Source organism: Aquarana catesbeiana, linkage group LG10 (assembly GCF_042186555.1).
Source record: "Aquarana catesbeiana isolate 2022-GZ linkage group LG10, ASM4218655v1, whole genome shotgun sequence".
Classification (NCBI taxonomy): Eukaryota; Metazoa; Chordata; class Amphibia; order Anura; family Ranidae; genus Aquarana; species Aquarana catesbeiana.
In genome coordinates this window covers 162,564,718-162,588,722 of record NC_133333.1, presented here as the reverse complement: position 1 = coordinate 162,588,722, position 24,005 = coordinate 162,564,718, and the positions used below count along the sequence as shown (strand labels likewise).

At 38.2% G+C, this 24,005-nt stretch overlaps 1 protein-coding gene across 1 annotated transcript in view; it reads left to right on the top strand.

Moving 5' to 3' along the window:
- Positions 1 to 24,005, top strand: part of LOC141110993 (myosin-binding protein C, fast-type-like) — a 154,023-nt gene that overhangs the window by 12,828 nt on the left and 117,190 nt on the right. Inside the window, exons 2-3 of the mRNA XM_073602874.1 lie at positions 16,933 to 17,010; positions 20,234 to 20,263. Of these exons, the coding sequence (XP_073458975.1) occupies positions 16,933 to 17,010; positions 20,234 to 20,263 (108 nt within the window). The remainder of the gene's footprint in view (positions 1 to 16,932; positions 17,011 to 20,233; positions 20,264 to 24,005) is intronic.

Below are 24,005 nucleotides of genomic sequence, written 5' to 3'. Positions count from 1 at the left end.
ATTTTCACTGCTATAACAGGTGCTCTTTGTATGTGTAGACAGTGACATTTCCATTAGGTCATTGACTCACTAGATAGTGAAGAAAGACTGGCCAAAATCTGGAGCCCGCACCTTCAAAAACAAATCAGGAATCTGTTTTTCTATTATGAAAAGCTCACTTTACAGAAGAAAAGACCAAAGACAAAAAATGTATCATTGCATACATGGCTGTACTTTAAATATTATCAATTATATGGTAGCCCTCTGATCCCTTCTGTATTGATTTGTATTGTAAGTATACCGTCTGACCTCATGTTGTAAAGGGCTGTGCAAACTGTTGGCGCTATATAAATCCTGTATAATAATAATAATAGTTGGTGTAAATAAGTTAAAAGCAAAGGGAAATGAGCATTGTAATAGCAACAGAGACAATACTTATATTTGACAATCCAATATAGGCTTACTTGAAAAATCTAAATAAAGACAACTACGAAAAGACCCCTAGGAAAAGAAGGTAGTGTGACTAAAAACAATTCTTTATTAGGACATGATGCAAAGTTACAAAATCTTGCGGTTGTAGTTGTAGTGATAAAGTAGTAGGTAGATAATAATTATTTAGTTACTATTATAATGTGAATTAGTTAATAAGCCACATTAAGTGAACCTCCACCTACACCTTAAAAGCAATGCGGGATCTTCACAAAGTAAGTTTAGAAAGTTTAGAAACTTCAAGATCATTCAGATTAATAGGAGAAGGCTAGAAATAACTTAAATGTAGAAATTAATATATGATTCTACATTAATCACTCAACAACCAGAATATTTAGTTGTTGGCATGTGAATAATGGCTTGTTTTGGGGAAATGCATGCATACAATTCTTGCAAGCTAAATGAGAAAAATCTAATAGTTTCCTCCATTCATGCTAAACAAGGCAGTTGGAGGCATCTCCACTGCTGGCTTTTGTATTCAAGCAGCTGCAACATCCACTGAGCTATTTCCATTACCAAGCTATTTGGCAGCTGTAAGCGTTGTATCATAATCTAGTAGGATCAGCTACATACAGTATGCAGTGCTGTGTTCCTATTAGTATGGCTGTCTTTCCAGGAACAAAATTGAGTTGGGCTGAGAGTGCTTCTCAGCCATTCTTTTCTTTTTTTAATCAATGAATACAAGGCTTCTTCTGTTTGGCCAAGACTGAGATTATGACATCTTCCGTGCACCTCTCCACCTCGGTCCAATCCGTGGAAGCCTTGTATTCATTGATTAATTAAAAAAAGACTTCCTCTCAATGGCTGAGAAGCCCGACTTGATTCTGTTCCGGTAGCAGTTGGGAAAACAGTTATACTAATACGAACACAGCGATGCGTACTGTAAGTAGTTGATCCTACTATAGTACGATACAGGGCTCACAGCCATAAAAATAACTTGATAATGGAAATAGTTAATTTGGGCCAACTTGAAAAAAAAAAACAACTATTTAAAGTGACAGGAAACCTGGACTTTGGCTTTAAGTGGTTAGGTAAGTTCCAGCATTCTGGAATCTCTTGGATGTTGTTGCTCCTATTTCTGCTCCTTATATGCACAGCACACTGGCTAAAATGGAGCTTCATATCTCTAGAGCAGACTTTTCAACTTTTTCAACCAAGATTCCCAGGCACCCTGGGGTGCCTTCAGGTGTCTTCAGTGGTGCCTTGTCAAAATACCTAGAAATTACCCAAAAACTGTATACACGCCAGTGGGGTGGATCAAGCCTTTCTATTAGTTACACAAAATGTGCACCATTACAACTTTCTAGCTGCCAGTTTGATGTCATTGGTTAATAAGGAGGACGTCGGGCACCTGCCCCTCCCCTGCCCCTCTCCTTCAGCACCAAGGTCATATTAGCTAAGTGGGGGAGAGAAACTGAAGGAGAAGAGAAACATTGGAATACTAATCAGTACCAGTGTGCAAAGATGTATTTGCTTTGGAAGAATAAATCACCGTAATGTTGGGTGTCCTTACACATGTGGATGTTGCTAGATTTTTTTTAGAATGAGGTGCCTCAAAATTGTGTGGAATAAAGGGTGCCTTCAACCTCAAAAGGTTGAGAAACACTGCTCTAGAGAAACAAGGAATGCCATGTTTTTATCTATTTTTATTATCCAGATAAGGGACTACTAGAGCTAAAGAAAAATACATGTTTTTACACAGACTGGGTTCCCTACAATTACAGTGCAGTTGTATTAAAGGAAGAGTTAATAAACACCTCCTTTATTTTATCCACCTGATAAAATAGTGTCATGGGTTTCTACACAAGAGTGACATTTTGCCAATCAACCTTTTTGATCTGTATGTGTAGCCTTTATACACTCTGCTCACAGCCCTGACCTCTTGTACTGATGGAAAGAATGCCTTTGCAGTTCTAGTGCTGTCTGCTGTGCTCTTATATAATAGTGATGTTAATAGACAAGTTACAGGCCATTAAACAGTCCACTGTCTAACTATCTCAGGGATTTACTGAGGTGTAGACATGACCTTTAACTTTAACTCTGTTATAATGTCTTCGTGATGGTTGTGACATACCCAAAGATAGACAAAGGTTAAATGGGCAATAATATTGTCAGACACAAGATGGAATGTTGAAAGGTTGCAATAACAGTTTATTATTTTTGACTTAGTAGTTTCGTCTCTATCACATTAATATTATATTCTAAAACACGTCTGTGTGCTGCATCATACAAATGATGACATTTACAGCATATATTAAACAAGCTGAACTTTGAGTTCCACAAGCACAGCAGTACTAAGGTTCATGTTTATGGGCCCTTGGGTCCTGGCTTCAAATTCTACCCAGAAGCCTATTTCCTTGACATTTGCGCACTTTTTTTTTCCTTATAAATTTTTTTACATTTTTTTTGCATGTCAGTGCTGTTAATATTGTCCAGATATTCAGGTCTACTTTTTGTCTACATGCACTCACTACAGTGTTGGATAAAAATCCTTGTTTTGGACCAGAGATTAGCTCAGGTTGAGATGAGAGGTGGGCTTGGGTTCAGTCCCTAAAGGGGCGAGAAAGCTTGTGTCATCATTGCCTTACTATGGCCATATTTCTATATTAAGTAAAGAGGCCAATCCAACTCACAAGGCCTCTTGTTCTCCTAATCAGATATGCACACAAGCAAAACTTAGAGACAGTTGTCACCCCAAATCAGAAAGTGGGGGCCTTTATGGTAAGAACACCAGTTGTTGTTTTAATTAAAGCTGCATAATTAGAAAGCTTTAAAACAACTTTTGAGATTACATTAACATTATAATATATAAGATTTTATTTTCAGTATTTACATTTTTTCCTTCAATTTGAGATTTTTTTTTACTTTTTTGTTTTGAGAGTTTTTGTGACCTTTTTGTTTGAGTACAGATCTATGTTCATTCTAAGCCTGTTTAATTTTACCTACTGTTGCCTGACTCACTGCTGTTACTAGAAGTCTGTTCCAAGTATGGACTACTTCTTTCTTGAATTTTCCTCCTACTAGTTGAAGGTCATGTCCTCATTGTTTTTCATCCCACCTTCACCTTTTAAACCTTATCTGTATTTATGTTTCAGTCATGTCCCCAGACCTGGGAACATTCTAATCAATGTAAAATAAGGCTCCATTCACACTTGTACAACTCCAAAGTTGCGCAACTTTGACGCAACTTTGGATGGGTGCGACTTGGATACGACTTTGGCTTTGACCAGTGATAATGGACACTTGTTGCACAACTGTTGCAACATATAACATTCAGGTACTGCTTTTATGCAATTTTTGAGGGTTAACATTGACGTTTATGGCCCTCCAGTTGCATGAAAGTCAGACCAAAGTAGTGCATAAACTACTTTGAAGTCACTGGGGTTGATTTACTAAAGGCCAATAGACTGTGCACCTTGGAAAGTGCAATTGCACTCTGCAAGTGCAGTTGCTCCAGAGCTTAGTAAATGAGGTAAAGCTTCACTTTGCAAAGAATACCCAATCACATGCAAGGAAAATAAAAAAAACAGCATTTTTGCTTGCATATGATTGGTTGATGAAAGTCAGCAGAGCTTCTCCTCATTTACTAAACTCTGGAGTAACTGCTCTTGCCGTGTGCAACTTCACTTTCCAAAGTGCACAGTCTTTTTGCCTTTAGTAAATCAACCCCAGTAACTTTAAGTTGCACATACAGTATATTTTATTTACATGGGGAACGACATGACATGCAACTTTGATGTCCAAAGTTGCATGACAAGTCGTACAAGTGTGAATGAAGCCTGAGAGTTGCATCAAAGTTGCACTCCAAAGTCGGCGCAACTTTGGAATCGTACAGGTGTTGTAGACCTTCTGTTGGTAAACATCACAGTAAAGTTTATTTGCTTTCTGCACTACCTGGCTACACTGTTTGCTCATTTTGCAATCATCTGAAATGAGCAACCTCAGGTTCTTTTCTTCTTTCCTCTGGCTAGTAACACTCCTCCTTTATTTCAGTGCCCACACTCTGGATGAATGAGCACAGGGGGTACCTTTGGACAGCAGCATTGCCAGTCTGGGGGGAGGGGAGTGTTAAATGTACTAGCAGATTTAAATACACTAATAAATAAAGGCCAACGCCAGCTAAAAATGTATATTCTGCTACAGCAAACGGTCTTTTTTTTCCTTTTGGGATAAAGGGTTTACATAGATAAATAAAAGCTGATCATTGTAAGCGCTCCTGATAGTGTTAAATGATGTGTCTCATGTCTGTAACGGATACATTCTGCTGGAGAGATTGCTCTTTTGAACTAAGTTACTTATCAGCAGTCCTTCTAGCTTGAACCAGAAATAAAGACATATTGTTAAAACTTTTCTCTGTGCAAAACAGAGGTTTTAACTTATAACAGACGTTTCCTTATTCTTTCCAAAACTAAGAAAAAAAGGTTTGACCAGACATACACGTATATATCATTATTTAAGTTATTTCTCATAATGTGAATTTCATAATGTGAAATGTAGTCGCAAAATTCATGCATACAATACATGCATAGGATTTCTGGCATGAAAAAAGTACTGGTGTTTTTACCTAGAGCAGTGGTTCTCAACCTGGGGGTCGGGACCCCCTCGGGGGTCAAATGATAATTTGCCAGGGGTCACCAAATCCTTGGCTGTTTCTGAAGACTGCACCGCTTTCCCAGCCTTTTTGTGGCCACCCAGCAGGGCTGTCCCTGGAGCCCGCAGCCGCCCACTCAGCCTCTTCGCAGCCGCTCATTCAGTTCACGGCATGACTGGGGGGCAGAGACTAGAGGTCAGCTGACTGGTGAGGAATGTAAAGTGGGAGGGGCTAGAGGAGACCCCATCTCCTGATTACGGCATAGTTGTCACTGCTACGAGACACCACAAAGTCGGAGACACAGTGAGTAAAACTATCTGTGATTAGAGTTGCCATTAAAAGTCCCCACTACAGTTCTGAGATCAGCAGATGACCTTGATTAAGAGCATCTAAGTTGGCTGATCAGAACTCCCCGCCAACATTGCCACTCATCCCCCCCCCCCCCACCAAGGAGTAAGAGAAGGAATAAAAATAAAGAATACATGGAAGGGAGAGGACAAGAGGGGGAGGAACAAAGAAAAAGGGAGAGAAAGAATAACAGAAAGAACAAGAAAGATGGCTAGAAAGAGGAATGGGGAAAAAAACAAGAAATTAGGATAGAGGGAGATAAAAGGGAAAAAAAGGAGAAGAAAGAGAAAGAGTGGTACATCCTAAAATGTACCATAAGGGGTTTTAATACTGTACGAGTGGAAGGGACTCAGGGAGCACTAAATGTCCGTGGGTTAGGGGTGCAAATTACTTGTCTTGCCTTGGGTGCTGACAACCTATGCTATGAAAATAATTTTACGGTTGGGGGTCTCCACAACTTGGGAAATTTTATCAATGGGTCACGGCACTAGAGAGGTTGAGAACCACTGACCTAGAGTCTCATGCTGGTTAGAATGTTGCAATTTTCAATATGATCTGTCATGATGAAAGTGGTTACCATACCAAATAAAGAAAGTAACACAGACAGCCTTTAAAAAATTACAAGGGGTGTAGTATACTAGTGACACCTGTCAATTTTTGCATTTTTCATCGCTAGCTGTCATGGTGAAAGTGGTTATCATACCAAATAAAGAAAATTACACAGGAAGCCACCAAAATTGGACAGGGTTTATCCCTTCCATACTCTCTTTAAAATTGAAAAGAAAGTGTATATACACTTTAATTAAATTAACAAGTTGTTTGTTCTGATTGGCTGTCCAGCACATCTCTATATAAAACTGAGCCTTTAATGTATTATTTGTAGGCAGCTTGCATATCTATGGGCCAGTAATATATACATTTTTAACTCTTATATGATATGTGTGCTGATAGAAAACCTAACACCATGTCAAAAGCTCTTTTTTATTTTACACCAAACATAGTCTCCTATTTCCAGATGCCATTAGCCTGATGTCTATAGAACGGAACTGAAGACTATGTGATGATTAGAGGTTAAATGTCAAAAAGATTATGATTACTTGTACTAACGGGAGATTTGATACCAAGTAATATTCATGTGCTTTCTGAATTTGGATATTTCTATATTTTATATTCATATAATTGCTTACCAATAACTGAATCGTCCAGTTTTAACCAACTATAGGAAATAATTTTCTATTTTTTGAATTAGAAGACACTTTATATCTTATGTCTGATAACATTGCTTTTTTAATACTAGCTTATAATTATCCTACATTTTGTTCTCTTAAATTTACTTCACTTTATTTTATCACAAAGAAAACTTTTCTTCTATTAGTAATTTCTGTTATGTATTTACATAGAACCAGAAAACTGTAGTCAATATGTTTTTTCGTAATTCTTTTTCTTTTTGCCGTGATCATTGCCCCAGGAGCGATTGGCCACTTTATTCAAGCACAGCAGTGACTTGTTTGAATTGAACAAGAAGATTCTTTGCTCCCTCTGGTAATCCCTATGTGGCTCAATCCCACACTCTTTAAGCATTTAATAGAGACCCGTCTGTATACAAATCCAATGCATCTGTCTGTGGGGTTATATCCCCTCTTTCCACACAGATGGCAGGCGAGTCTGGGGCTTGTCTGTTCTCCCCTGTGGCATATTGATGTTTCCTTGAAATTCTCTGAGGTTGCCTAATCTTTGACCTGTGGTAGTTTGGATTGTCTTTACACATTGCAGCGATTCCATATGCAGTATACACGTTTATTCTCCTGATGAAGCCATAGTCTGGCAAAACATTTTGAGAGAAAATACTGCATCATCATTGTAGAAGATCGTTTGGATACTGCCTTGATGTTTTATATGCAATTTTTTAATGTGAGAAAATACATTTTTTTTATTTTTTATTAAGTGTGTTGGTACCTTTAAAGTCCTGTTTCAATTTCCCTCTATTCAATGTTTTTTGTAATTCTTTTACATATTAAATATGCCAATTTTAAATCTGGGATACATCGGCATGCATTTTTTCTGATAAGCCAACAAATATCAGAAGCATTTACTCATAAATGTTCGAAGTGTGTGAGTGTCAGACCACCTTGGAGTCTCACTCCTTTTGATTTATATCACAAAACAAATAAATCCTATGGAAAGCCTCTAGGCAACAAAGGCTAATCTGAGAACCAAAGCATACGGATCTTACCAACAAGGTCAACAAGAAGAAGAATAAATCATAGTTTGTTTAGTTTTCCAGCACTTACTCAGAACTGAAATATCAGTTTTGGATAGAACGGGCCCTTAACCTTAATCATTCAATTAACTGTATGTAACACTTTTTTCTAGGCTATAATCCAATGTTGGTGAGTGACCTATGTTCCTGTTGGGGTTGATGATCAGGTAGGTTAAAAAACCTCGCCTGTCATCCCAAAGGATAACAACAATTTAGAATTACAAAAACTCCACCCTACGAGCGTATAAGTCAATAGAGTGTTCTGCTGAAAGGGTGCAATTTCGGCAGTCAGATCGTGTCTATATATACAACTGACTACGTAAGGTGAGATTTTTAATTTCAGCAGTTTTTGATCAGGGAGGCTACCAGCCCAAAACAGAGGGGCTGATTTACTGAATTTTTCCCAAAGTAAATGAAGTGAAGCTCAGTTGACTTCCATCATACAATCATGTGCAAGCAAATGTGAGGTTTTTTTTTTGTTTTCCTTGCAGGTGACTGGGTATTCTTTGGAAAGTGAAAATGTCACCACAATCACTAAGCTCTGGGGAAAATTACCTTACAAAGTGCAACCTCCCTTGCAACGTGAACAGCCTACTTGCCTTTAGTAAATCAACCCCAGACACACACGCAGTATAATGATCCAAAGATGTTACAGCAAGCATGCAAAAATTGTAAATCACTCATAAAAAATGATATTAAGTTTAACATAAAAACAAAAAAATATACGCTCCCTGAAAATCCATCTTTGTTTATTTATAAAGGCATACCTCCTGTACAGCTCGAAGGCAGTCTGTCTATACTGAATGCAGCTGAACTAATCCTTCACAAATGTTATTATATCTTTATGGATTTGCTAATTAGGGATGTTTTCATTAACCACAGCAAACAGCTAATTATATCATGGTTGCTTGTTTTACACACAGACTGTTGCCCAGTTCTCTCTGTCCCAATTAGGTGAGAACTCAGAAAGGCAGCAATCTGAGAAGGGGATCATAAGGTCAGCTTGGTCTGAGAGGAGGAGTAGGGGCTCTCCTGAGGATTCAGGTGGGGGGTCTTTAATTAGCCGAGGATAGACTGGCTAAGTATTTGCCACATGAGACCCTATCTTATCACTTGATATTGCAAATTTAAACTCAAACTGCAATCCATGCATTCTCACTGCCGTAACCATTTAAGTGGATTGATTGCATATTATTAAAGAAGGACAGATGAAATGAAATGATACAGTTGAATATAAACTCAATAAACAGAACTGAAAGAGACATTTTAAATTAAGATTCAGTCAATGCAGTGGCTAATTTACAGCTGAACTCCAGTCTGTTTTAAGAAAGCACAACCTACAGGCATTGGGCACTAATAGAAAAATGTGCAGAAACACATTTTTTGGAAGTGTGGTTCAGTGGCCTATTGCCTTATCAAAGCTTGCGTAACATTATACATATTACAAGCTGGCTCACAGCTCCTGCTTGTGATTAGGGATGAGCTCAGGCGTGTTTGGATCCCAGTTTGAACCCACCTGAGCTTTCCCACCAGGAAGCTGTCGTTGCACACCACCAAACAAATGCAGCCAAGGCATTTCCCACCTAACCACTTCACCTCCGGAAGGTTTACGGTCCTTCTGACCAGGCCATTTTTTGCGATACGACACTGTGGTACTTTAACTGACAATTGCATGGAAGTTCGAAGCTGTACCCAAAAAAAAATGTATTTTTTTTCCCCATAAATAGAGCTTTCTTTTGGTGGTATTTGATCACCTCGGTGGTTTTTATTTTTTGCGCTATAAAGAAAAAACTACTGACAATTTTTGAAAAAAAAAAAAAAAAAAACAATATTTTTTACTTTCTGCTCTAAAATACATCCAATAAAAAATGTTAAAAATCTAATTTCTTCATCAATTTAGGCCAATATGTATTCTGCTACATATTTTTGGTAAAAAAAAAATCCAATAAGCGTATGTTGATTGGTTTGCGCAAAAGTTATAGCATCTGAAAACCATGGGATATATTTATAGAATTTTTATATTTTTTTACTAGTAATGGTGGCAATCAACGACTTATAGTGGAACTGCGATATTGCGGTGGACAAATGGGACACCTAACTGACACTTTTTTGGGAACCAGTGACAATAATACAGTGATCAGTGCTAAAAAAAATGCATTGTCACTGTACTAATGACACTGGTAGTGAAGGGGGTTAACATCAGCGGTAATCAAAGGGTTAAATGTGTGCCTAAAATGTGTTTTCTAACTGTAGGGGAGGTGCTTTTACTAGTGGAAAACAAATTACAGGGGGAGCAAGCCGCTGGTGGTGCACCCTCATTCCCGATACTTGGAAGTGCAGCATCACGTATATATATGTGATCCTGTGCTGCATGGCCACTCTGTAGTAGTAAATATGCTATGGGGTGGTCGGTAAGTGGTGGGCCTTGTATAAGTGCAGCTGCAGGGTGGGGAATGCCTCAAAAGCTTATGGGGGTGTGCAATGGCAGCTTCCTAGCAGGGTATCTCAGGTGGGTTTGGATCTGAACATGCCTGCTTGTGATATAACCAAAGTTTCTTGGACTACTTGTCCCAGAAGCAGAGTAATGGGAGGGTTTTCCCAAAATACATTCCTGCACCCATTTCCAGAGGCAGCATCTCATAATGTCAGACTGCAATGAGGGCTTTGGATGGCGGACTCATCACAAACTGAGGTTGCCAGATAGATGTGCTCTCAGCCCCTGGCCAGGATGGAAGATCCCACACTAGAGACGTTGGACCTTACCGAGCCTTGTGTACATGCTGCTATCTTTCACATGTTTGTAAATGATTTTTAATCCTTTATTATTAACAACTTTTATTGAACTACCACACTATTAACTGCGTTTGCACTGCTTTTCTTTGTGTTTATCTTTTACATGTAGTTGTCTCAGAAGCTCCTGCATCTAGCTACCTATGTGCCTCTGCCTGAGCACTCTCCTGTGACTGACACTATAAATAAGAACAATATTTTTATATTTAACTGTGCTTACACTCTGTGCGGTTGACTTATTAAAGCCAAAGGAAGTTGTACTTTGCAAGAGAATTTTCTCTAGAGCTTAATAAACAAGGAGAAGCTTTCCTGACTTCCATCACCTAATTACGCGCAAGTAAAAATACAGTTTATTTATTTTCTTTCATTCATCAAGCAAATTCCCCTGTAAACTGGGCAAACCATTTGCCTTTAGTAAATCAGCCTGTATTATATGTATAATGATCTGGCAGCTTGATGGTTGGTTTAAGGGCTAGCTGTGTTCACTCTCTTGCCCAGACATGCTGGATCTGCACACTTACCTCCAACAACAGCTAGACATTCCACTGCATTGTAGCATGTTTGTGCAGTAGGCTCTACGCCTGCTCCTAATCAGCAGATTTAAAGTGATTTTAAGGTGGTTGTAAAGACACAAGGTTTTTTTACCTTCATGCCTCCACCTTAACAGCCACCATACCATAATACAAGGGAGCAACGGGCACTGTTTGAATGTGTGCAAGTTTCTGTGAACAGTCAACTGCACAAGAGTCCAAGTTCCCCTTACCCAACTTATGGTCATGGTGTGTGTCTTTGGAATGCTGGATTGGTCTTTTTCAGACTTACTTCTCTCCAAACTAGTAGAGTCAAGCAGGGAAGCAGTCACCATGATTGCTTAGGCCTCCTTAAACTTCAATTATTCAATCTCTACTGCATGAGTTTGCTTGGGCTTCAGCTCTGACCCGGACAGTGGTAGCTCTGCTGAAGCCATAATCTGTGATATCCAAAAAATCCAAAATATCTCCATTGTACACTAGCCTTCCTAAGCATTTCTACATTGGCAGAAGGTGACATCACACACCTCCCAAGTTACACCCATTTTCCAGACGAGGTACATGTCCCTTCGTTCAACATGGGCAAAAAGCAAAGCAAACAATAGGTCCTGGCAATGCCCACAACTAATTCATGACAGTAAAGATAACATTACTGCATTAGGCCAACTGTATTGTGCCACCCTTACCCTAGTAGCTAGCCTGAATATCAAAATTAGACATCTTGACACACTTAACATGCTAAAGGAGTGATGTAGTTACAGTTTCCCACATTGCATTAGTATACCTTCAAAACAAATGGCCACTGCCCCCACCTATAACTGGCCTCCGCAGTAAGGAGCACATGGAAGGGCGATGCAGGTCAAACAAACTAAAGAAAAATGCCATCTCAACTTACCAACCATCCTGCAACCAACCAAATTATCCTGTCTAATAGTTTATGTTAAAACCAGGAGTTTAATTTGCACACATTTGAAAAAACATGCATAAGCTGCAGAGTCACTTCAAGGCACCTCAATATTATCTGCAGTTCTAACTCTATATATGCATCAGTACACCTAGCCCAACCACTGGAACGGCTAACCCAACTCTACTAGCAGTTCAGTTCTAAGTCAAAAGACCCAGAATGGGCAATGTGTGAGTACACATTACTCTACACCTCTAAAATATAAAGTGCAAATAATGAAGGGTTATTGGAGAATCCATGTACAAAGCACAGGCAGAGTTAGAGGCAGTCTGGAACCTTTTAATATACATAGGAATGTTGCTCTTCGTGCTCAGCATTATGATGTGTAAGTGGCTGTGTGCCAATTCCTTTAATCCCTGAAGCTCTCGGCCACAACTTAGGCCATCATCATGGATAGAAAGGGAGAGAGCCGTGTCCAATCAAAGTTTGTAGGATGGAAAATCTACACTTGCATGTTTATGTGGAAAGTCCTACTGCTCTTTTTATTTTCCCTACACAATTCCCACCCAATAAATTTGTCATACAGAGTATACAGCTTAGTGCATATAGCTGATTGCAGAACTTCTGAGGCCCCACAGCATCAAATAAAGCTTAGTTTAGTTTAAAAGAAAATGTTCATAGAGTTCACTGAGTCCTTAGGACAGCATTATTGTGTTCACAGAATATGTACTATGCAGGTTTATGCAAGCACATAGAGCAAGTGCTATCCATTTGCACCAACTTGCATTTGTCAGTGCCCACGTACACATCAATCATGTTTTGAGGGCTCAGTGGATCCTATAAACAGCTTCAGTTCAGCTGCACTGGACCTATGTTAAAAGGAGTTTGATGTTACCAGTCCTCTAGAGTTCATGGAAGATTATCTCGTCTAATCATAATATGACAAGCAAATCCAAAGTATATATTGGAACTATAAATTAGCAGGAATTTCCAATTCATGGTAATGCAATCTTCATATATACCGTATTTAATATATAGTGATAAAGTTCCAGCTAGCATCTCGCTGCAGAAATTCCAGGATCAGCATGTATTAAATCCATCCCAGTTTATTTTTGAAGTCGTGAGCTAAGATATCAAATTTATTATGTTTGGCAAGCATTATATAATACTAGTTGTCAGCAGCTGATTAAAGCAAATAAGTATTCATGGGGAAAGTTTTTCCCCAAAATTTGACGAACCTAATGCATAGTAAATTATGTACCTTGTCCATTCTTAGTACCTACCATTTTGATGTAAGATATGCTGAAATCACTTACACTTATGAATTAGCTGCTCAAAAAAATCCAATGTAACACACAATACATGGCATATTTAGTTACAGTGCCATTCATTTTAGGTAACACACTGCACATCTCCAATGTACCACAATGAATGTGCATTTCAGCACTTTTCATAGAAAATGTAATCTCAGATGTGACAAAAACAGACTACAACTGGAAAATGTATCCTTCTGTTCCAATGCCAGCTATAATATTTTAGGCTTCACAATGACCAACAATTAGGAAGGGTGAACCTACCCAGCAGGGACACAGTCAGCACTGACATTTAACCCTTCTCTTCTCTATCAAAAAACATTTTTAAAAAATTGGCTAGAATTAAACTTTAACTTAACAGCACAAAGATGTATCAAAAATAAACTATGCAATATATAAAACAAGCTATTAACATTTGACCTAACAATTTGTGCCAATAACAATTTGTAATAAAAAAAAGTATCACTGACAGTACTCAATTTTCTCTGTACCTAACAATTTATCTCAGAACGGATGTCAGACAGATCGTAGAGAAACTTGGAAAGCTCAACTGGGCAACTTTCATATACTTTACAGAAGGTTAACTTATGTGTTCATGCTCCCTCCTCTGGTGTCTTTATATTCCACTACAGCTGAGCTGCTGCACAGTACCAGAAGTTCACTGTTCACAAAATTATAAAGTCTTGTGAATCAATGTTGTGAAAAGCATAGGGTTAGTGTGGATCAACCAGTATAAGTGGTTGAAAAGTTTTCTTTCCCTCTTAACATGACACCTTTCCCCCTCTTCAATCTGTAGTGGTTAAAAATGATAAACATGTAAAACTGTCATCTACGTTCAGCTATGGACTTTGTGGCAGCATGCATAGGCAGGCAAAGCAACAGCTGCCTGTTAGTGTTGGGCATCTCAGAAAGAAGAAAGAGGGACACAGAAGAAGACATGCAAGGGAATCTGTCTACTTCACTGTATGTAAAGCGCGTTGAACTAGATTGCATACCTAAAAGCATACCACAACTTATTTGGAACCTGTAATAAAAGGGATTGAGGTAAACAGCAGGTGGTAAAGAGTAGTTATTGGAAGCAAGAATTGTTAATGCTTCTCTTTTTTCTGATGGTTCAGCATTATGTTAGATTAAAGATGCCATATTAGGAGACTTGCATCTGCAGAACATTTTAGCCAGACTTGTCTGCTTCTCTGTATTAATATTATAGAAATGTAATATTCATATTTATATATTAATATTTATGAGAGTTACCATACAAGTCTACAATAATAAAATAATTCAAATGAAAGATGATCATTAGTTAAACTTCTTATAAATAACCAAGATGTACATGATTCTGCATTTTCTGCAGTGGTAGGGGACTGAGGTTTCAATTAACAACTTTTTTTCTCAGTTTGTTGAAAAAATACTATCTATATAATGATAAATACAAATAATGTACAATTAGGAATATGTAAAGCCAAAACTCTTTTTTATAGATAGATAGAATTTTTTTCTTGCAATCGCTGTTTTTTTTTTTGTTTTTTTTTATGGAAATTGCCTATTTTTGTTTGATGCTGTAAATGTTCAATGGAATTGCACAGAGTGGCAGTGAACCTCCTCTTCTCATGTCCTCTGCCGGCGCTTCTCCTCTTTGTCCAGTGCGGCTTCCCATGGGGGCACTCATGCGTGCTCGGTCCTAAACCCTGCTGCTGCGTCCATTGACACAGACAGCGGGGCTCGCCCCCACCCTCCATCACTGACTTTGATTGACATCAATGGGAGCCAGTGTCAAGGGGTAGCATTCAATGCCTAAACATTTTTACCTTAATGGAAGGAATGCATTAAGGTAAAATATGTTCAGGCTTTAGAACCATTTTAATATCAAAAACATTGGTTTAGTAGAGTGTCATGCAAAGGCTTCTATGCACTATCCTTTATACATAGATGTAATCAACTTAGACTTCAACAGATACCAAACCTAAAGTTATAAACTTTGCATGATGAGGGAAAGACTGTGATATTTGATTGCATCACATGGAAATTTTTATCTAATAGTGCACTTGACAATCTGGCTAATTACAATATTTCACTTATTTTAGACTCATTAGCAAAAGCAAATAACCAGCATGAGTAATGAGGTGACCTTCTTTGGTCAGCACAACAAAAAAAGTAATTTTAGAATGAGACAAAGGAGCAAAAGATCAGAAAATTTCTTAAACTTTTCCCTGATCAGTTATTTCACTTGATCTCCTGGCTGCCATAGAGGTTTGATATGCTTCAGTTTGCTTTCAGCCAGTGGGTGCTGAGCCTGCTTATTTGACAGCTTTGTTTAGAATTTTCTCTCCTTCTCTGCCAGTCATCAGAAGAATATCTGGGAAGTCTAAAGACTCAGTCACCTGTCTCCAGCATATTAAAAACGGACTCACAGATTTGAAGCGCGTAATACAGTTTGTATCTTTATATAGACTTTGACTCAGTGGTCTACCATTAGAGGATACAGCTTAATATCAGTGGTGACACAACAAGGACATTGCTAAATGCTAGTGATGTTACAATAGCTTGCTGGTAAATTTCAGAGATACTTTAGCATGATGTTTCTAAATGCTTACCATAAGTATCCCTGCTTAAAAAAGTAAAAACATGAAAACAAAACTGCCACCTATGAAACAAGTACATCAGACTAAAACCATATTTTCCTGGATGCAAAGGGGTCTGTTTATAAAGTACTGAATGTGACTTGCACCAAAAATTATCTGGCAAATAATCTTCCAGGTTCACATATTTTTATCACAATGATTGATTCTCTACCAGTGAATGTTTGGTGCTTTATAAATAAACCCAAAAGTGTTGGTTTAGCATGGTCGCATCACAAGTGACTTTATTGTACGGCACATTGAACCATGCCAGGTGTCATTGGTCACACACAAGGCTTATCAAATAATGCAACCCTCTATATAAGAGTGGTCACAAGTGCATAGTGGAATTCCCCCAAGGAAAGGGTGCTCTCCCCAACCTCCACTCATCCACAGAGACACCAGGAATTTTGCTGTGAGTTGTCACCATACATCCACAATGTGCAGGGAACCACTGGACCATTGGGAATTAGCTCTGCAGGAACGATTCACATATAATAAAAGAGACACTCCACATAGCATAAAACTGCCATTAATCTATTCCCTATTTTGTAGACGCTATAACTTTTACGCAAACCAATCAATATACGCTTATTGCAATTTTTTTTACCACAAATATGTAGAAGAATACATATCGGCTTAAACTGATTAAGAATTTTTTTTTTTTAAATTGGGGATATTTATTACAGCAAAAAGTAAAAAATTTTTTTTTTTTTTTTTTTAAATTGTCTGTCTTTTTTTGTTAAAAGAGCAAAGAATAAAAACCGCAGATGTGATCAAATACCACCAAAAGAAAGCTCTATTTGTGGGGAAAAAAAGACCATCAATTTTATTTGGGTACAACATCGCATGACCGCACAATTGTCAGTTAAAGCGACACAGTGCCGTATCGCAAAAAATGGCCCGGTCAGGAAGGGGGTAAATCCTTCCGGGGCTGAAGTGGCTGAATAGAAATTTTTTGTTTTTTTAATTTTAAATTACAATATGGCTGCTGTGGCAATCGTATAGACTATATTTTTTTGTGCTATTTTTTTCCCACAAAAATGCAGTTTTTTTTTAAGGATATTAAGTGATTTCCACTTGTTCACAAACTGTTACATTTTTTTCCAGCTGTTAAAAAGGCTCCTGGCCCTGGAAAACCAGCCACAAAACAGGCAGCCAAGGAAGCTCCAAAAGAAGAGCCTAAAGGTAAGCATCCTTAGAGCAATAATTTTTGCAAAGTTGTAAGTGATGATTTAGAGCTTCCAAACTAGAAACAAACTGGAAGGTGGTAGAGACCAAAATAAAACTGAATGTAGATGTGATTTTTACATGTTTACCTGTCTTACAAAATGTCTAATAAAACCGGCATGGAAATGTAACTGTTAATATGGTTGTGATGATTTATCTGTTTTTAGTGGTAAGCTGTGCAACACAGTACTATGTATTATGTAGTAGTTTATTGTAGTTTATATTTGTATTTTAAATGTCTATTTTCTGGAAATGTATACAGTGGCTCTTGTGAGTCTGCCCTGTTGATATGATATGTTGAATATTAGTATGTGGTCAACCATATGTGCAGTTGGTGAAATGTTCAGTGTTCAATTTGTTTTGGTAGATCAGCTTGATGCTTAGCTGAGATTGTGCTTTTAGCTAAAATAAATATAGAAAAATGAGCGTAGATTTATTGAATGGTAGTTTACTCATAGCAAGCTGGATAAAATTCCCATGATACAGCCAACATAAAAAAGGGTCTTCTATTTTGTAGTAAACTTAGACCTCTGATTCAGACCCTTCTATGAGGATAGAAAAAGCAATCTCTACTCAGGAGACTCCTGGACCTAGTCCACAGGGAACATCTAACTTCTGATAGAGACCTTCTAAACAAAGTAAAATTATACACAAAGACTATATGGTAGCAATCTAGTAAGAGCATGCCACAATATAAACATTCCAGGCCTAAAGTAAATTGATTAATTAAATTAAAAAATATTATTTCCAAACATAAGCGAAACATTGTTGTTTTAAAAAGAATGCTGACTGGGGATCATGAAATTCCAATGCCAAAGATTGAGTTTCAGTTAGACTTAGGTAATAGCGGTAGGATATTCTATCAAAGAATATTTTTAAATGAGTAGTTACACTTTTACAGGAGCTGTGCATTTTGATGAGCTGGGGTAGGCTGTTCAAGAAAATACCTGAGGTTCAAAGTCCAGTAGTCATGCCAATAGTATTTGGTAAAAATTTGAAATTTATAGAAACTTGTACAAAGGTTTTAATATTAGAAATATTTACATTTTTTATTATATCCATGATAAAATAGACAGATCATTCAAACTACAACAGTAGTACCTTCCAATATCTCCCAGATCATCCACAATAAAAGTACAGTCATCAGATGCAGATAGATGAAACTTCTTACTCTCCTAAACTTTTTACCCAGGGCATTATTAATATGCTGCAGTATTCCAACCTTCTTTGTAGTGTCATGATTGAGCTCAGCTCAGCTGTACAGAATATTGCCCAGCCTGGTTGAACGCACTTGAGTTAAGGATGAAAAGAGTGCATCCATGGAAGTTTCAGAGAACCCCAAACCCTTGAAGGATTTAAATATGACCCTCAGCAGCCTAAGGCAGTGCAGATTCTGATTTATCTGCATTTTATGGTGGTGAAAATTATGGGGGTACAGAAATTCCTTTAATTTAAAAACAGAAAGACTTATGAGAATTTTTTTTTTTTTTTAATAAAAAGTTGAAGAAAAGTGAAAAAAATATATTCCCTGATGACATAATGATAAAACCAAGGCTTTTTTTCAGAGGGAACTGGTGGAACCCAGTTCCACCACCTCTGGCTCAGACCCTTTGGTGCCTGCTCACCACAATCACTTGTAAACACAGAAGTCTGGTTTCTGTGTTTACAAGTGACAGCTCTGCACTCTGTATGTAATGCAATCCTGGTATTTAATGCCCCTTTAAGACCCTCCTACTGTTTTCGTGAAATTTGACTGCCACACCCACTATGTGATATGATTTGGAGGGCGTGTGTAGGGGGAGGGGTTGTGGTTAAGTTCCATCACCTACTGTTTGAGAAAAAAAGCCCTGGATAAAACATTTATGGAAATTGGTGCATGGGAACTGTATTCAGTATCAGCCAGATTCTTGTTCACAATGTTCCCATTTTGTTGTTAAAATTAAACAGACCTTTGAATATTACCATACTTGGGCCAAAAGCAGTACATTGGGCCTGAGCTGATTAGCAATCTTACGGGTTAAATACAAATTCCTGCTTCTGTTAATAAAAAAAAACTGCTTCAACTATGTTTCTGATTTGGAAGCACATATTGGAATTGAGATTCTGTATTTTACAGATATATTCACAAGCATATTTTAAAAAACTGGTAACTATTTGGTGGCATAAACTGGTCATCGGGCTCAAATGGTATTTGGCCACTTTTGTAGAGTTCTTCTTCTGTGCACCCTTTTCATAAATGTCATCTATTAAACAGTTTGACCATGGCACATTAATAATACACTAGGAAGTGCATAGCAAAGCATGCATTGTTACTGTGTCTATTGTATGTCCTCTGTGTTATTTTAAACATGTTTAAAATGTTAGTCTTGAACCCAACACTGTTGAACTAGCCTATCGTCTTTTCCGTCCTACTCTTTCTCATATTACAGCAGGAATTTAGCTCACAATTAATTAAAAAATATTAATGCCTATTAATAACAACATGCTGCAAGTCATACTTAAATGTCCTAAATACAGTATGACACCAAGAGGCTTTTTTTTAATAAAGCAGTGCAAAAAACAGCAATCCTGTTTTAAGTGATAAATACCAATCAGATTTCAGTTTTCAAGAATCTTAGGTAAAAATAAATAGGATTATTGGACTCTGCACATTGCTCCTTGTTTTATTAAATAAGCTCCTATAATACATAACCACAACATTCACACAGTTTGTGTGTGTGGCTGGCTGTACTACAATATAGTAATATAACTTTATATACAGTATAACTTTATATTATTTGTTGTATTCCCTTTCATGTGTTGGTTTGTCAAAGTCTTATCACATGTGCCTGTAGTATGTTGCTAGATGTGCATGGCTGCATGTAATGTTTCGAATGTCATCAGTGAAGTCCGAGAAGACCCCAAAGCTTTTCCATTTGGGTGGTGAGTTTGAAGAGCCATTTTGGAGTCGGGTCTGAGTAGTATCAGCTGTCACCTTGGAGGACAGTGAAAAAAAAGTTGAAAGGTTCATCACACCTGAGAGCCGAGGTTTCATGAAGTTCGGGTTTATGAAGTCAAGTCATTTCCAGTTGTACAACCTGATCCTTCACCTTCTATAGAACTAACAGGGTATAAAATACAGGAAATTCCATTTGATTTGGTTGTCAATTCATCATGTCAATTTTCATTCTTTAATTTACAGAAGTCGTTGATGGAGAACTGCCACCAGATGGTAAGTTTCCGAGCACCAAATTAATAACAACAGCTAAATAAACTGAAAACGTAGTTACAGATCATAGTAAGAAGCTAAAAAAGTATAACAGTATCCAGTGACGCCAAAAATAACAGAATCCTGCAATACAACTAAAGAAGTCCAGGACAATCAAATATTTCCTTGAATACTCATTTGCAGAAGAAAATATGAGATGTCAGCAAAATGCTTGTCACATCAGCTTAAGAAGTCATACACCCTTGCAGAACCTTCATCTTTTTGAATGTGACTACTGGAGAAGTCTTCTTCCTGCTATAATGCTGTGTTAAGAGAAGTTTGCCGTGGACCACGACTATCTACCACAAAAATGTTTTTGGTTCAAATAAGTCTATACCTTGATAATAACTAAACTGATCTGGTAATTTATAAAACTCTCAGTGCTCATCTCACTGTTGTAATGAATCTGAAAGGTAATGTGAATTTTGCTCTCAAGTTCGACGATATGACAATTCAGCTCATGTACTTGAGTCATCTATGGATGGATACAGCTTATTGATACATTGAAAGGATATTAAACACTGTATCTCAGTAATTCTTGATACATGTCATTTTGGTAAGAAATGCAGTATACCTGTAAGTATGCTGATGATATAATTATGGGAACAACTATATTTATTTTGTAACATGAAGTACTGACAAAGCAGTATATACAGTAAAGTTTTCATAAGCACTAAATTTATTTATTAATCATGCCCATTAATTCATATTTAACTTCAGAGTGAAACAAGAGGCTATTGCTATTAAGACTAGGGAATAAATAAATATTATTTATTTAATTAATAATTATTGATCTCTGTGTCCCCACGGGGGGGGGCTGTCAAATTTCCTGTCTTCAAGATATAACATAACATGAGAAGAGATTTCCCCAAAGATAGAGGAAGTCCCACCTTTGACAACCTTCACTGGACCAGGTGTCCTAATAGGGGGAATTCCCCTATACTTCTGGCCTGGCACTAACTCTAACATTTTAGCTTTCCTTTTACATTCTGTGACAATAGTGAACAGGTTAGAAAGTTACAGCAAATCTTTCCAGCCTGTTGTTAGCAATAATAACACCCCACCACCATCGCCACCATTCCTCCCCAACTCAAAAATAGGACACATTACTGTTGTGGAATTCTACTAAACATGGAAAATCTGTTTTTCTGCAAGAGAGGGAACAGCAGCTTCTGCTCGCAGCTATTTGACAAAATGCATTGCTCATCTTTGGGTCATGTCAAAATAGCAAGCTGGCTGGCAGCTGCAACTCTCTCAGCTTGTTTTCTCTTCACACAGTTTCAATATAAATCCGTAATGCTGTGCACAAAAGACAAATAACACCTCATGGGGTTGAGTTACCAAAATTGGGAGTTCAAAACCTGGTGCAGCTCTGCATAAAAACCAATCAGCTGCGTCTTTTTGCCAAAGTTTAATTGAACAAGCTGAAGTTGGAAGCTGAAATGCTACCATACACACCTGCACCAGATTTTGCACCCTTCAGTTTTGGTAAATCAACACCCATTAATTAGATAGAGCTTGAGATTTGCACTAATAAATCCTTTGGACTAAGGTACAAAAAAAAAAACCCACTACACAGATATAAAATTCAAAGGCTAAAAATATTTGTCATCCTAATTCTGTTTTTCTTGCTGAAGCACTTAATTATGTTCAGGCAGCGATGTGATTTACATACTTCCCTTCACAAAGGACATAATTGATGATTTGAATTATTGCAGTTTATTTTATAATGTAACATAACGCGGATGATTTACTAAAACTGGAGAGTGCAAAATCTGCTGCTGCTGTGCATGGGAGCCAATCAGCATCTAACTTCAGCTTGTTCAATTAAGCTTTAACAATAAAGCCTGGAAGCTGATTGGTTTCTTTGCAGAGCGGCACCAGATTTTGCCCTTTCCAGTTTTAGTAAATCAACTCTAAAGGCTGTTCACTTAGCAAAGTCAGTATTTACTTTGCAAGGACATTTTCACCTTAAAGCAGAGTTCCACCCAAAAGTGGAACTTCTGCTCATTTGTCTCCTCCCCCCCTCCAGTGCCACAATTGGCATCTTTCTGGGGGGAGGGGGACAGGATACCTGTCTTTGACAGGTATCCTGTTCCTACTTCTGGGAGCCACAGCCACGGACATTGACGTCACTGCAAGGCTCTGTCCTCCTCCCCCTGTCGCCGGGCCAGTAGGAGAGAAGAACAGAGCCTCGCGCATGCACAGTAGGGTTCCCAGCGTGAAGCCATAAGGCTACACTGCCGGGTTCCCTTACCCACAATGGCAGTGGCAGCACCCGACAGCTGATGGAAACATCTGCTGCAGTGCCGACATCGCTGGACTCCAGGACAGGCAAGTGTCCTATTATTAAAAGCCAGCAATTGCAGTATGTGTAGCTGCTGGCTTTTAATTTTTGCAGCAGTGGGCGGACTTCCGCTTTAAGTGCCTCTAAAATAAAAGAAAACACAGATATACTTCAGCTCTCCATTAAAATTTATTTCCCTCTGTTTCATTTGAATTCAGAGTATTGATTCATATAATTACCTTAAGGCTTTAAATTCACACTGTTGCGTTCCAGATCGCGGGCGGAATCGCCACGATTTCGCTTGTGATTCCGAATCGCCGCAAATCTCGGGATGCCTTTGCGATACCCGTTACTTTAAATAGCACCCAAATCACAGCATGATTTTCTTCCGATTGTCACCCGATGAATCACAGTAAAATTGCACAAACAGAATCGCGGGACACCTGCCACCTAAAAGAAGTTTCAGAATGTCTTTTGGGCGACAAGCATCCCGCGATTCTGTTTGTGAGATTTTACTACGATTCGTCAGGCGACAATCGCGGGAAAGTCGCACCGCGATTTGGGTGTCAGTCAAAGTAACGGGGATCGCAAGGGTGTCCCACGATTTGCAGCGATCCGGAATGACATAGTGTGAACGGAGCCTAATATAGTTCCTGAAATGCACATCTACCTTCATTTTCTGTTTATCTGTCACTGAAATGTTTTCTGCTCTCTCAATATCTGCCTATAGTCACCCATTCAGATGCACTGAGAGCAGAGGCTACAAGCGTACAAGATGATTCATGTTAGTCTTATAATTATTAAAATCCTTGTTTTATACAACTGCTGTCCAGTATACAGTGCCTCATTAATTATCAGTACTTAAGTCCTATTGAAGGGGGAGCTGTGACCCCCTGAAACATAATGGCTATATCCTGTGACCTGTTGTCAAATTAAATAGTTACTAGATCTAGTAGTATAAACCTGTGGCATTCTCATCCTCTCATATACTGTTTTGACTCTTGGGGATATCCCGGTCAACAAAGAGCTGCCTTTAATAATTATACGTCAAGTTATTTTTCACCTTTTAGTGGGTTCAGTGCTCCACCAACACGTCTTTTGAACCTAGTGCACAAGGAACATCTGAGGTCCTGCGTTTGGTGAAGTGGAAGTGGAGCCTGGGAGTAGTTACTATTCACCACCGATCTATCACTGCTGAGAGCCTGCCCTTTTCTACACCAAGACGAGGGCACTGAAAATCCCATCCCTTTACTCTGCTGATGAATTGCTGGGTTGTATTTACTGTGTATGTGGCACACAATGTATAGTTTTTGGAGCAGTTGTCACTATGCTAACGTCTGCAAATTTTATGAATGGGGGTGTGCTGACAGTTCTGTGATCATGTCAGCACACCTCCATTCAGACAGCTTGCACAGTGTC